Genomic DNA, 15,512 nt, shown 5'->3' on the forward strand with positions numbered 1-15,512 from the left:
ATATTACTACTTGATTCGTTTAAGGTACGAAAAAACCTCATATCCGTTAGGATAGTATGCGTGGTTGCACTATCCACCAAACACAATGTTGGTTCATGCTCCATTGTGCGAACAACAACTTTGTAATGTTGTAAGATCTTCGGGGTTACTTCTCGAACAGTGGTTGTTCGTTACTAATTAACCAATGCCTTGGTACAAAAAATAGCATGTGGAGGTTAAAAAAAGAGGTGAACCATTCATCATGATAAAATAGAAAACATAGAAATCAAGTCATAAAACGATATGAAAAAACATAAGTTCATAATCAAAAAAAAAACGATACGAAAAATAGGTTCATAAACCAAGAGCATAAGACAGATCATTCTTGATCACCAAAGTCTTCAAGCTCATATTTTAAAAGATCATCATCATCATTCATCACTGCATTTGCTTCAGGCAAATCAGTGTTGGTGTGATGAGATTCCTTTCTTGACGGTTGCTTATCATTTTTCTTTTGCGTCATTTTGTAAGCTTCAACCAGATGCTTTGGTGTACGACATGTGTGAGACCAGTGTCCCGTACATCCACACCGATAACATGTTTGTGACCTTGATGAACCTTGATCACTTTGTTTCTTATCTTGGGCCCGGGAGTCATTGTTGCCTTTGCCTTTACCACTTCGATTGTTTCGACCGTGACCTCTACCACGACCCTTTCCTCGACCCCTTCTAGAATTGCTTCCCTGGGCAATATGATGTGCTTCAGGCGCGGGGGCAGACCCAGCAGGTCGTGCATTATGGTTTTTCATCAACAACTGGTTGTGCTTCTCGGCCACAAGAAGTGCAGATATCAAATCAGAATGCTTTTCATAATTCTTTGCCCTGTACTGCTGCTGGAGTACAAGGTTACTCGCATGAAAGGTAGACAAGAAGTGCAGATATCAAATCAGAATGCTTTTCATAATTCTTTGCCCTGTACTGCTGCTGGAGTACAAGGTTACTCGCATGAAAGGTAGACAGAGTCTTTTCAATTAAGTCTGTCTCTGAAACTTCTTGTTTGCAGAGCTTTAGTTGCGAGACTATCTTATGAAGGGCCGAGTTGTAGTCAATAATTGACTTATAGTCCTGAAACCTCAGGTGAAGCCAGTCAAATTGGGCTTGAGGGAGGACAATCGATGACTGCTGGTCAAAGCGGTCCTTCAGGGACTCCCATAATGCCAAAGGGTCCTTTTCAGTCAAGTATTCATTTTTCAGGTCGTGGTTCAAGTGGTGACGTAAGAAAATGAGAGTCTGCACCTTCTGGGCGTTTGTACACTGTGACTCAGCAACAATGGTTTGGCTTAGTTCTTTAGACGCGAGATGAATCTCGATGTCTAAAGCCCAAGTCAAATAGTTGCTACCGTCAAGTGCGAGCTCATTAAATTCTCTTTTGGCGATAGAAGACATGATCGTTCACCGAGATTGAGCGTGCTGATAACGTGTTAAGTTTTGGCCTATTCGCTCGTTGGTTCTCGCGTGATGCTTGCACGGTTATACACCCGGAATTGCGTATGTATATGTATGTGTTTGTAGGTGCATAGAGGGGGAAAAGGAAGGAGAAGAATAACACCAAGCTATAACATAACCATCATATAAGTGTGTCTCTTTCATTCATATTCACTCACTCTATATAGTGGTCATATACAACCTTTCAAGTACACAACATCAATACATGATTAAAGGCTAAGCAAGTGAAAGGTCTAAATAGTTTAATGGCCATAAATATAAATATTTACAACATAATACAATTTCTAATGGAATATATTGTTTCTTATTTTCGTATTTGTACTACAATTCTGCATTAAAATTCTGTTCGTAGTACAATACAACAATATTAAAATTCATATTTCTATTCAACAATATTTTTCCGTCATTACTCCGATGCATATAAGATAGAATGGGTTTAATATTAAATAGATCACACAATATAATTTTAAAACAACTAATATATTAAAATTGATGAGTTTAATTAAGAAATTAATTACACATATAATTATTATGTTAATTAAGATAATAATTACAAGAATATTAGTATAATTATAATTAAACATAGATTGTTGATTTTTTTTAATTAAAATTACTTTTTTTTGATTATATATATATATATATATATATATATATATATATATATATATATATATATATATATGTATGTATGTATGTATGTATGTATGTATGTATGTATGTATGTATGTATGTATGTATGCATGGATGTATGTATGTATGTATGTATTTATTTATATTTAAGCATAATAATATGAGAAGAAAATAAATTATTATTCTCATTATTTCATTTAATTTATATGGTAATTTTATGCTAATCTGTCTATATGTTTTTTTATTCATAAGGTGTAATCATATAATTGCATAATATTATTATATTTACCTAATAATTATTATGATAATTAAAGAATTAATTGCACAGATATTAGTATATGGACTAATAATTATTATCATAATTAAGTTAATAATTACCTTAATAATAATATAATTACAATTAAACATGGGTCATTAAATTTTTTTATAATTATTACAATTAATTTTATGATTATATATATATATATATATATATATATATATATATATATATATATATATATATATATATTTATATTGAAGGTATAAAAGTATAATTGCACAATATTAGTATCAGTATAATTACCTAATAATTATTATAGTAATTAAAAGATTCACTGTACAAATATTAGTATAATTGATTAATAATTATTATGTTAATTAAGCTAATAATTACAATAATAATAGTATAATTACAATTAAACATGATCGTTGGATTTTTTTTATATAATAATTACAATTAATTCATTCATATATGGAGGATGAGGAAAAAAGTAAATACAATATGGTGAAAAGGAATATACTTAAAGTATAAAAGTATAATTGCACAGATATTAGTATAATTAACTAATAATTATTATGTTAACTAAGCTAAACATGGATCATTAGATTTATTTTTATAATAATTACAATTAAATTATTTATCATTTTTTCTTCTATTTATTTTAGTAATAATATAATTACATATATCATATTACATATCGATTTTTAAAGATAATTGTAAACAAACGAGTCATATATTATTAAATTAATTGAGTGATACTTTTGCACTAATCCTATAATCAAATAAATTTACATTTTCAAATATTAGAAATGATCTTTAATTTTATTATCTAAATATATAATAAAAAATTGTATCCGTGCACCACATGGGTAATTGGAATATTATTTGCTTGAATTCAAACAAGAATAACATCAAAAAACATAATCGATCCAACCCATTTAATCAATTACACAATATAATATTTGTTGTTATAATTTATATAATTGTATATCGATTCAAATATTCCTAAAATATTATAACAAATTAATTTCGTGCAATGCACTGTTGAAAATACTAGAATTTTAAGAATATTTGAATTGATATACAATTATATAAATTATAACAACAAATATTATATTGTGCAATCTATTTAATATTAAAAATGCAACAATATTAAAATTCATATTCTGATTTTTTTCGTCACTACTCAATATTGAATCAATGATATTTAGTTTACTCTAATCTATTTATTCGACTTTGTTATTTGCTTTTCATTATTTATAAATAAACTAATTTTTTCTCCTTTTTTTTCCTTTTAAGAGTTGATGTTATCGGAATCAAATAAAAAATAGTTTGCTTATATGGTGAAGTTGGAGAAGTTGCTATCTTTGTGGGGAAAGAGCCTGTAAGACTTTCTAGAAAAGTCAATCCCAGACGAAACTAGCATGTGTTTGAGTAAAAACAAATTGATAGCCGAAGATTTGGCGTATGACAATGAATCGTTCAAGACAGAACATGAAACATTGGTAACACAATTTATTGACGAACAAAAGAATGCTTACGACTCTGTTATGAATGATATTAATTCTAATGGAGGTGGATTCTTATTTGTGTATAGTTACGGAGGAACAAGCAAGACGTTCGTGTGGAGAACGTTATCGTCAAAGATAAGGAGCCACGATGATATTATTCTGAATGATGCTTCTAGTGGAATAACATCTTTGCTCTTGTCGGGAGGTAGGATGACGCATTCCAGATTTGCTATACCACTCTCTTTGAACGAAGATTCCACGTGCAATATATCGCAAGGCAGTGACCTTGTTGAGCTTATAATAAGGAGCAAATTGATAATATAGGATGAAGCACTGATGACACACAAACACTGTTTTAAGGCTTTGGACAAAATCATGATGGATCTACTGAGGTTCGCCATATTGGGTAGTGCTGAAAAGAATTTTGGTGGAAAGACAATAGTTTTTGGTGGCGATTTTAGACAGATCCTACCTGCTATTCCAAAAGCAACAATACCAGTAGTTGTCGGAGCAACTATTAATTCTTCATACCTGTGGACAAATTGCAAGGTATTAAGGCTCACCAAGAACTTGACATTACGGACCTTAGCTTCAAAGGAAGATAGACAGACGGTTGATTGGATTTCAAAATGGATTGCAGACATCGGAGATGGGATTGCAAGGGTTGTAAACGGCGGTTCATTTGAGATCGATATTTCGGCATGGTTTTTGTTGAAGTTTGGACACGATCCCATAACAACTATAGTGGAAAGCACCTTCAAAGCTCGAGATATGGCATGCTTGATGAGTCGCAGGTAGAAGGATGAGGGATCCTCTCGTCAACTTTAGATGTCGTTGATCAAATTAATCAGTACATGTACGACATGAATACTGCAGAAGGATGAACATATTTAAGTTGTGACTCTTTATGTAAGGCAGAATTAGACAGTGAAAATCTATCAAAAGTACGCACTCCTGAATTCTTAAATAGTTTGAGATTGTCGGGTTTTCCTAATCATTCATTGACTTTAAATGTCGATGCACCTATTGTGTTATTGCGGAACATAGACTACTTCCTCTTGGTCTTTGTAACGGGACGCGGCTCATCATCACAAGATTGGCAGATCACATTGTCGAAGCAAGAATAGCTAATGGGATACGTGAAGGAACCAAAGTTCTTATCCCCCGAATGTCTCTCACTCTTTGAAATACGAGATTGCCCTTCAAGTTCCAGCGTAAACAATTCTCGTAGATGCTTGCATATGCAATGACCATCTAGATGGGGATGGACAAGATTGTGTTGCGACTACTAATGTCGTCTACAAAGAAACTGGAGGGAGACGAAGAAGGTTTCTTCGTTTCGTCTCCGGGCGGAGTCCCTTTTTTTTTTCTTTTCTTTTCTTTTTAATTTAAATAATTAATTTTAAAACTTTATTTTTTAAAAAATAATTAAATTGGGAAGATGACCGGTTGACCTGTTGGAAACCTACAAATTGGTAGAATTGTTTGAAATTGGTTAGTTTAGGAACCCAATTGTTGATTTTTTAAAGTTCAATAGCCTAATTGCATTATTGTGTGTAGTTCAATGACCTATTTGACCCTTATTTTTTTTTTTTTTTTTTTACTGTTGTATCAAATGAAAAATATAAATATTTGGACAAATACTCATATTACTTAGGAATTAGGAAAAATTCCTTTATCTAATTACAGGTTGTTCAAATTTTACTTATGATAAAACTTATTTAAAAATGTATCAAAGAGTTGACATTTGACAATAAATTTAACTGATTCTATTATTAGGCGAATCTGAAATGAATCTTGAACATGGTATTAGCTAGATAATAATACTCCTAAGGTTTATTTATGTCCATAATGTTTATTATATTTAAAAAAAAAAAAAAAAAAAAAAAACATATGTGAATGGTGTAGCAATTGAGCATGGCATTATGAGCTTTGAGCTTGAAACACCATGCATATGCCAGGCCACTTCCGACAAAAGCAAATCAATCTACAGCTAAAGGGCAGAGACAGTATCTTTTATACTGAAACACAATAGCATCCAGCCATCCAGGTGCCATGCCTATGACCGAAATTATTACGTGGAGTCCCAAGTTTTACTCACATTTTTAATGTAGACATTTTGTTTGGACTCACGTGATGAAAATAGACCACTTTTGTTTAATATGTCAGAAAGTAAAAATGAAGAAGTAAAATTTGAGAATATATGTTGTAAAACTCGCCTAAGACTGACTATATGGCCAAACTCATATAACCCACTTTTTTGTTTTGTTTCTTTAAAAAAAAATTATGTTTTGTCTTTCCTTCTTTCGTTGGCAAGATAATGTTTCCTTTCTTGTGTCAAACAATCCAATTATCCAAACTGAATGGTGAAAAGTGTTTTGAAACACTTTCACGGGACATATAGTGAGCCCCCAACTGACCAAACAAATTCATCACAATCACAATGTCTGTCTACTGGGATTCGGCAATGACAGCGTCCTCACCATTAGTTTTATTAGGAATGAAGTCATTAAAAAAAAAAAAAAAAAAAAAAAAAAAAAAAGGAGAAAATTTCAATTTTGATCCTACGACTATAGGGGTCTTGTTAATTTTAGTCCTTGACTATTAAAAGTGTCAATTTAGTACCTTAACTATGTAATTTTTGTCAATTTTGATCACTCCGGCCAAATTGCCGGTCAAAAGTGATCGGAAAATTTTAATGTATAAAATTTTGGGGACAATTTAGTCATTTGCTATTCTTTTTTTTTTTCTTTTTTCTCCGTTTCTTCTCTTCTACGCGGCCGGAAAATTTTGGCTGAAACTTGTTGAAGCTTAGAAGCCATTTTCAATCACCGAATGATCATCATAATTAAGCCTACAATTAGTGTCATACTTATGCACTAACCTCAATAATTGTCAGGAGAAATTTCAACGCCACCGACTGGCCACCGCCGCGCCACAGATTAATTCGCCAAACAGAGCTCTGGGCGAAGAGATTGAATCTTTCCTCTTCAGAATTCGCCATCTTTTTATTATTGATGGATAAATAAATAAATAAATAACTAATAACTTAGGTAAACTCAGAGCTCAACATTCTCTTTCTTAACCGGCAGTTCAATTATGTGATTTTGTTTTGGGTGCATTTAGCATGCTTTTGTCTTCGGAACATTCCTCGGATTCATAGATCGTAAGGTATGTGACGAAGCGGCGGTTCGGATGAGTTTGGTCCTCTCTTCTTTCCAAAGCCAACAACGGCAGTTACGAAGCGGCGGTTGTATTGCATACATGCAATTGGGTGATCATTGTTGCAATCAAAGAAGCCGGAAATGTTAAGGTTGCCGTCGGTCATAATCTATACTATATTATAGTACATTTGTTGTCTGATTGTGTTTATTTTTGTTTTCTGGTTTATTAAACTGTATGCCACCGCCCCTTCGTGACTGCCGTTGTTGGCTTTGGAAAGAAGGGAGGACCAAACTCATTCAAACAGGGGAGAAGAAGGACGACGGCGGCAGCTTCAAGAACGGAGGAAGAAATGATCGTCGGAAACCGGAGAGAAGAGAGAAGAAAGAAAACAGAAGTAAAATGACTAGATTGCCCTCAAAATTTTATACATTAAAATTTTCCGGCCACTTTTGACCGGTAATTTGGCCGGAGTGATCAAAATTGACAAAAAGAGTTAATTCCAGCAATGGTCCTCCGACTATATTGATTTTCCAAAATTAGTCATCGACTTTTAATTTGGACACTTTACGTCCCTTGACTTTCAATTTCTTTCCACTTGAGGTCCTTTCGTTAGATTACGGTAAATTGGACTTTAAATGAAAGGGTAATGTAGTCATTTCATCTGCCTAATGTATAAGTCTTCGTATTTCTCCCTTGTATGCGTGACTTCGGACATCAGATTCACTTAATTGCTTAATCCCTAAATCCACTCGAAAAAAAAATTCCATTAGTGATTAAGCAATTAAGTGAATCTGATGCCCGAAGTTGCGTATACAAGAAAGAAATACGAAGAATTATACATTAGGCAGAAGAAATGACTACTTTACTCTTTCATTTAAAGTTCATTTTACCGTAATTTGACGAAAGGACCTCAATTGGAAAGAAATTGAAAGTCAAGGGATGTAAAGTGTCCAAATCAAAAGTCGGGGACTAATTTTGGAAAATTAATATAGTCGGAGGACCATTGCTGGAATTAACTCTTGACAAAAATTACATAGTTAAGGTACAAAATTGACACTTTTGAAAGTCAAGGACTAAAATTAACAAGACCTCTATAGTCGTAGGACCAAAATTGAAATTTTCTCAAAAAAAAATTTTGAGGTCAAACCATGAAGTGTCCTGAGCAAGCCCTAATTGTAAGAGATATCTTTAAATTCATACCATACTCAAACTAATTCCGGTTTGCACCGGGTCGCCCAATTACGCAAATTATGCTGTGCAACCGAATGCACCATGCGCATGGTGCATACGATGCAAAACGACGTCGTTTTAGTTAAAAAACGCGCGTCCCACTTAAAAAGAAATCAGGTTCGATTCCCGGCAATAACATTTTCATATATCCATAAATTCATAACTATATATCCATAAATTCATAACTATATATCCACAAATTCATAACTATATATCCACAGTGAGTGAATGAAGTAAAAATTCACAATGAATGAACTAAATATCCACAATGATTGAACTAAATATCCATAAATAAATAACTATACATCCAGAAATTCATAACTATATATCCATAAATTCATAACTATATATCTACAGTGAATGAATGAAGTAAATATCTGCAATGAATGAACTAAATATCCACAATGAATGAACTAAATATCCATAAATTCATAACTATATATCCAGAAATATGCTATTGTCGAGAATCGAACCTGATTTTTTTTTTAAGTGGGACGTGCGTTTTTAGTCAAAACGACGTCGTTTAGCATCGTATGCACCATGCGCATGGTGCATTTGATTGCACAGCATAACTATTGGCTCAATTAAGGGACAAAGTGCTGGCTAGATTGGTTATTCCATATGAGAAGGATTGAACTCCCGACCTCTCTTAAGGGATAAGGGTGGACAGTCACTCACGCCAACCAAGCTAATTTGAAGTCATGATAAATTTAAGTACCAGAATTTTGGCTTTTGAGTCCATAATTCTTGACTATGATTCCAAATCTAATTAAAAAGTTATAATGGATATATAATTCTTGTGTTTGTAAGAGGGTTGTCTCCCATTATAATGTTATTATCCCTTGCTTGATTAATGGAAGAAAGGGTTTGGGCCCAAGGTCAATTGGGTCAGGAAGTGAAGATCCATGAGTTAATTGGGTGCGGAGATAAAAATCAAAATTCATAGGTAATATTTTTGGGACCTAAATAGGTAAGGAAGCGGTATGCTGGGCAACCACGTGCACCACGCAAGGTGTAGACGGAATTGAATCCATAATTTCTATATTGTAAATCCATAATTTATATATTATAGATTCATAATTTTTATATTGTATATTTATAATGTCTAAACTGTAGATTCATAATTACTACATTGTATAGTTATCAAATTATGAACATATAGTTTAGTGATTTGTGAATACAAAGTTCAACAATTAGGAATATGAAAATAGAGTTTTGTAATTGTGAATATAGAGTTCAATAATTATGAATCTATGGTATAGAAATTATGAATTTATAATATAGAAATTATGAATCAAATTTCGTGTCCACCACTGCACAGCATAATTTGCTGTAGGTAAGAGAAGAAAGTTACACAAGTACCAAATTTACCGAGAAGTAGAGTTGTTTCTTTTTTTTTTTGTTTTTTTAAAGAAAAATGATATTTCAATCCATATCCTACCGTCAGACATAAAAAAGGATTCCCAAATTAACATGAGCAATTCAATTTGCTTATCGTTTAGCAAAAGAGATAAAAAAAAAAATTAAGAAAAGATGATAATAAATATTTACATTTACATCAAATAAAATACGATCAAATTGAGAATCTTGAGACCATTGATGATTTATAAGGTGCATGTCTCAATGTATGGTTTAATTTTGGTTTTTCATCCAACTGAGAGCTTCACAAATGGCAATAGCTTCTACCGCTTTAGGTGAGTAAATACCAAGACAAGGGAGACATGCTACTACAATAAAAACCTCACGGTTCTCTAAGAATCCAACCAAACCCCATACAGCCACAACGTCCAAACGTCGACTGTTTAATCAAATCAAATAGTTAATAGTGGTCAAACAAGCCACAAATATGACCATAAGGTATAAGGTGCCAAGATGGCTGGGAATGAGAATGCTTGTTTGGAAAACTCAGAAAGTGGCAGAATTCGGGAAAAACAGAAGGGGAAGGGACAGGGTTTAGTTTAACTAAATTTGACCCCTTAATTATTTAAAGCATTGCCATTCATTATATAATACTCTCAACTTTCATTAGTACAAAAGTACTATATCCTACACCTGACAAGAGACTAGTTGGGAGACTAATTTGTTCAATATTTCTTAAAAGATAATAATTGAAAAATCAAAAAGTGTAATTTTTCTTTAAGGCAAAGAATTAGTTTATCTTAATCCTGTGAATCTCAAGAAAAATGTCAACATCAAAATTTTAGGAGGGAGTAAAATTTAGGAGTAGATGTAATATTTTCCTTCCTTCAATTATAGTTACAATTCAAATTTATGGAGCTGACTTGAAAAAAAAAAAAAAAAACAAAACAAAACAAAAACAAATGGACAATGCTCAGATAGAAACCAAATGTTGGATTCAAAGTTTCAGTAAATAGGAATCTCAGAGAGTTGGGGAATCCTCTTGTGACAAAACATAGTCAGTGTTCAAAACCAGAACTCAAGAAATAGATATAAAGCATCAAAAAGAAATCAGGGAACTTCAAAATGAACAAAATCCCATTTCACCAGTTCTATGCCAAATATTGCAATTACTCTCTGCTTCAAAAACATATTGTAAAAGATGTTCTTCAACACAATCAATATCAATTAAGACAAAATGAGCACTCTGAACTAAGAAATCAATGATATCTAGAAAATAAAGAGTTATCCACCCCCTTACTCTTCGTCATCCCCTGAATCATTCTCAGCTATGTTGAAGTACCTCAATTCGTAGACACTTCTATCCTTGTTCGAAGATATAACACGCAGCCAATCACGCACATTGTTCTTCTTTAGATACTTCTTTGTCAAGTATTTCAAATACCTGTGCCAAAGAAGCACACATCAGTTAATGAAAGTAATAATAGTACCTATGCAAAGTATAACAGACACAAACATAAAGATAAACACCAAAAAAAAAAAAAAAAACATTTGAACAAATAGGAAGAGAACCATAAATTATTAAAATCAATTGCCCAGTAGTACAAGTATAATCAGCAACTACCTCTCAACCTTAATTTTCCTATCTAGTTAATAGGTTAGCTCCTTGAAAGAAATCAGAAAAATAACATTCATAAGTCCATGACACCATACTCATGAAATTCCATACTGCTTCAACATATGAGAGAGATGGTAATATGAATCACAAAGACCTCTAATTTAAGGGTGGGATAAATCTAAAAAAAACATGTTACTAAGAAAGATCAACTTTCAGAAAAAAAACAAGAGGGACAGGGCAGATAAGCATAGCTTTTATTCAGCCATTCACCTAAATAAACCACAAGATCACTGCATAACAATTGAACTTCAAATATTAATTCAAAACAGTTCAAAAATATAAGAAATGGAACAGAAAAGAGTCAAAAACCCCCACTCAATTCAAATTAATACAGCCTTCAACTGCCAAAAAAGTTCTTTACTCCTTTGAATGTATTTCAGCTTTCATGTCATTCAACATTCAACTAATTTAAACTAATAAACAAACTCTGAATACCAATTTCGAAGCACAAGCCCAGGTCAAGAGCAATCAGAACTACAGATTCATAGCAAAGATGCGTATGAAGAGATAAAAGATGGATAGCAAAAATACCTCTTGGAAAAGTTGGAGTCTGCCGTGACGGTGATTTTGGTCTTGTCGCGGGTGACCGTGACGGAGTCTCCGAGCGCTCCCGGCTTTCCGCCGACCTTGATGCGCTCCTGGAGAAACTTCTCCAGTGAAGCGATATCCATGATTTTATCGTCCACGGGCTTCGAACAGTCAATCACGAACGTCGATCCCTTCTTCTTCCCACCCTTGGTGGCCCCAGCTCCGCTGCTAACTTTGCTCATTTTCTCCGTGTAAACCCTTCACGGTGCTTGGAATTCGCGGGGAGAAAATTAGGGTTAGGGTTTTGTTCAGAGACATATATAGAGAATGTTGGGCTTTTGGGCAAATATCGGCCCATTATCTATCCAATTACACATGGATCTCATTTTATTTGTGTTTCATCTCAGACTCTCAATCTTGTTAATCAATGCCCATTTGACATACGGAGTATTTAGAATTATTATTTTGGTCCACACAACTGTGTAAACTATATATATATATATATATATATATATATATATATATATATATAAAATGTAAAATCCCTATAAATTTGTAATATTATTATGGTATTGTTTTTGTATTTTTTTTTATTGATTTATTATTATATGTATTATTTTAATTAGATTTATTATTATATGTATTATTTTTAAGATTTGATCACCGATTAATTGAAAAAATTTTCTATTCGGTTAATTCAGTAATACAAAGTTCGGTTTGATTAACGGTTAAAGTTTTAAAAACTTTGGTTAAAACAATTCGGTTAACCGATTGCACATTGATATACAAAACGAAACTAAGAGCAACCCCATCTATGATTTTTTGTGGGGTCCAATATGAATTGGAGGATAGAGAAGAAGGAGAGATAAATTAGAGTGAATTTTCAACTCTGAGAGATTGTGATTTTTTGTGGGCCTCGAGAGAGAAAAAAAAAATGAAAGAAGACTGCGCATGCTTTTTTTTTTTTTTTTTTTTTTTTGTGTGTGGTACACTTTAGTTTTTAAAAAGGAAGTAATATGGTGGTAGGAGACATTGTACCATTAATAATAATAATAATAATAATAATAATAATAATAATAATAATAATAATAATAATAATAATAATAATAATAATACCTATTTTGGTCCCTCGACTATTAGATAACAATAGTTAATACCTATTTTGGTCCCTCGCTTTTAGATACAATGACATTTTGTCCCTCTCTATAACGGTGGATGGATGACAATTGTAACAGATGACCAAATTGGGTACGATTTTACAATTTAGAAGACTAAATTGGGTACTTTTAATAATTTGGGGCTGAATTGTGCATTACCTAATAGTCCAGGGACCAAAATAAGTATTAACTCTCAAATAATTTACATTCAATACACAAATAATATCAATGAATACGCATAAAAACTCAGCTATTTTTGTCCATGACATTTTTAAGTGATAAAATTTGTACTCTGTGCATTACCGGGTGTGCTTTTATAGTTGAATTCCCTACTATGCACGTATCAATGTCGCCGATGTGGTTCCGACTGGTTGAAGTCTAATTGAGAGACTGTTGTTGTGGTCTAGGTGTGTGACGGTGTTCACTGTTTAGCGCGGAAAAAAAAAAAAAAGTCACTTTTAACATGTATTATTGCTTTTTTGACTTTGCGTTTTTCTTTTCCACTTTTCGCAGACGCACGTCGTAACTTGTACTTTGATTGTATGTCTACCTTGTGAGTTGCGGATTAGGAATTTTAGATACAGTTCATTAATACAAACTTTGTTTCTATGACTAAGAGCAATATTATCAGTGAATATTTTGGAGAGAATGTCAGATTAAATCACTCTTGTTCAAGATCATAGCTAATGTGGAGAAGAATTAATTGAGAAATAATTGACCTGCAAAGACCAAAAATAATGTCAGAATTATTAAATGAAGAGGGACAGGTGTTGTGCGCGTTTCGCGCACAACACGCGCCTGACACTTCTGTTTATTTTTATCCTACTGAATTTGGATCCTGGCTCGGATAGTGAACTTACGGGTCAATTTAATTTTTTTTTTTTCAATTATTCTAGTATACGCTTGAAAGGTATGATATATTAGATATACACACAAAAACGTGGACCAACCTGTGTGTAAAGAGTTGTTGTGATCTAACATTGCGGGCATATATTGCAAACTGTTATATTTATATATAGTTATAATATGATAAAAATAATATTGTCCCGGTAGCGGTGCAACTTGGAAAGCGAAATGCAGTGGGCACGGAGGTTTACTGCTACATTTTAGCGGTAAAGCTAAGCCAATTTGGGCAGCCCCCATTCCGTTGCGCATGTCACTGTTTGTCGGTTAGACTTTGGAGCCTCTCTTCCCCGAATCATGTGCAGTGGTTGACTCATTGCTCCACGTACATACAATCAACGACCAAATTTTTATATAAATGCTCACAATTTCTCTACTTTCAATCATTTATATAAGCCTAAGGGTGTGTTTGGTTGGTGGGTTTTGCACATAGCAATGGGTATGAAAGTGATTATTGTTGTTTGGTTTATAGGTTTTTAGAACATTACTATGGGTTTCGAATACCCCATCAATTGAAAAATTCATACCCAAATAAAATAAGGGTTTCATTCCCTTATTCATTCTCAAGCACTACTATTAGTAACCATTCACATTTCACCCTACTACCAAACATGTTAAATACTTTCACCAAAATCCATTACCATTACCATTACCAAGTATTTGATACCGGTTCCGATTCCGATTCCTATGTGCGAACCAAACACACCCTAATATTGTTCCCCCTAGTTTTTAGATTTTGTTTGACACGTCTAGCTGAAAGCTGATAGCTAATAAATTAATTAATGAAATTAAAGCACTACTATAGGAGATAACTAAGAATTACTGAGAGTATTTCTACTAGGAGATAATACAAGGTTAATGTCAGGTCAATAAACTTGGGTGAGGTTCTTTCTAGATGTGGGGTGGAGTTATTTTAGAAGAGAATCCTTCTGCAAAGAAGGAAATAATGTCAGAATAATAAAAAAAAAAAAATGCGCACATTACGCCCACAGCGGGCGCGTGTGGAACTGGGGCGTGTCAAAGTGGCCGCCAACTGGCAGCCACTCTGACTTTTGAACCTTTTTACCTTTTTTTTTTTAAGTCAAAATTTATTCAATTTTTACTTTTTTTTTTCACCCGCATTTTTTTTCTCTCTCCTAATCACACTTATAAAAATCTCTCAAAAATCGCAACGAAGATCAACTACTAAGGATGCTCTAAGAGGCATTCACTACTACAGAAAACGGTTTTAACGTCGGTTAAAATACCCCATTTAACGTCGGTTATCTTTCGACGTCGTCTTAAGAGACGTCGTAAATAAATGATACGACGTCGGTTGAACAACCGACGTCGTATGTAATATACGGCTTCGGCTTTTACCTAAAAGCCGAAGCCGTATATATATATATATATATATATATATATATATATTTATTTATTTATTTATTTATTTAAAAAAAAATAATTTATATCCTGTGTAGTACCATCACCATTTGCTGAATCCATACGTCTGTTTAGAAACAAAAATTATTAGAATATATAAAAGTACTACAATAAGAAAACTAAAAAACAAAATAAATAGCGGGCATTACATGTAATAATCAATTCTCCCATATCCCTTCATGA

At 32.9% G+C, this 15,512-nt stretch overlaps 3 protein-coding genes across 3 annotated transcripts; 1 reads left to right on the forward strand and 2 right to left on the reverse strand.

Annotated features, from left to right (window-relative positions):
- Positions 1 to 358: 358 nt before the first annotated feature.
- LOC109181266 lies at positions 359 to 1,424 on the reverse strand. Its single transcript, XM_019331018.1, has 2 exons — positions 972 to 1,424; positions 359 to 871 (listed from the first exon to the last, which is right to left on the reverse strand). Exons 1-2 carry the CDS (start codon positions 1,422 to 1,424, stop codon positions 359 to 361), a joined length of 966 nt encoding a protein of 321 aa, XP_019186563.1.
- Positions 1,425 to 3,800: 2,376 nt separating this feature from the next.
- On the forward strand, positions 3,801 to 4,211 carry LOC109181267. The gene has a single exon (XM_019331019.1). The coding sequence runs from the start codon at positions 3,801 to 3,803 to the stop codon at positions 4,209 to 4,211; it is 411 nt and encodes a 136-aa protein (XP_019186564.1).
- Positions 4,212 to 10,709: 6,498 nt separating this feature from the next.
- On the reverse strand, positions 10,710 to 12,148 carry LOC109180995 (60S ribosomal protein L22-2-like). Its single transcript, XM_019330735.1, has 2 exons — positions 11,851 to 12,148; positions 10,710 to 11,085 (listed from the first exon to the last, which is right to left on the reverse strand). The coding sequence occupies exons 1-2, from the start codon at positions 12,087 to 12,089 to the stop codon at positions 10,938 to 10,940; spliced, it is 387 nt and encodes a 128-aa protein (XP_019186280.1). The 5' UTR covers positions 12,090 to 12,148; the 3' UTR covers positions 10,710 to 10,937.
- Positions 12,149 to 15,512: the final 3,364 nt, after the last annotated feature.

Source organism: Ipomoea nil, unplaced genomic scaffold, assembly GCF_001879475.1.
Source record: "Ipomoea nil cultivar Tokyo-kokei standard unplaced genomic scaffold, Asagao_1.1 scaffold1043, whole genome shotgun sequence".
NCBI classification, from domain to species: Eukaryota; Viridiplantae; Streptophyta; class Magnoliopsida; order Solanales; family Convolvulaceae; genus Ipomoea; species Ipomoea nil.

What these genes read in the sequence shown, in the direction of transcription:
- LOC109181267 (XM_019331019.1), top strand. Translation starts at nt 3,801, where the DNA reads ATGTGTTTGAGTAAAAACAAATTGATAGCCGAAGATTTGGCGTATGAC.
- LOC109180995 (XM_019330735.1), bottom strand. Translation starts at nt 12,089, where the DNA reads ATGAGCAAAGTTAGCAGCGGAGCTGGGGCCACCAAGGGTGGGAAGAAG. An exon ending in GACTCCAACTTTTCCAAGAG is followed by an intron (nt 11,086 to 11,850) that starts GTATTTTTGCTA and finishes TCTTTGGCACAG; the next exon opens with GTATTTGAAATACTTGACAA.
- LOC109181266 (XM_019331018.1), bottom strand. Translation starts at nt 1,424, where the DNA reads ATGTCTTCTATCGCCAAAAGAGAATTTAATGAGCTCGCACTTGACGGT. An exon ending in CCTTTCATGCGAGTAACCTT is followed by an intron (nt 872 to 971) that starts GTACTCCAGCAG and finishes CTTGTACTCCAG; the next exon opens with CAGCAGTACAGGGCAAAGAA.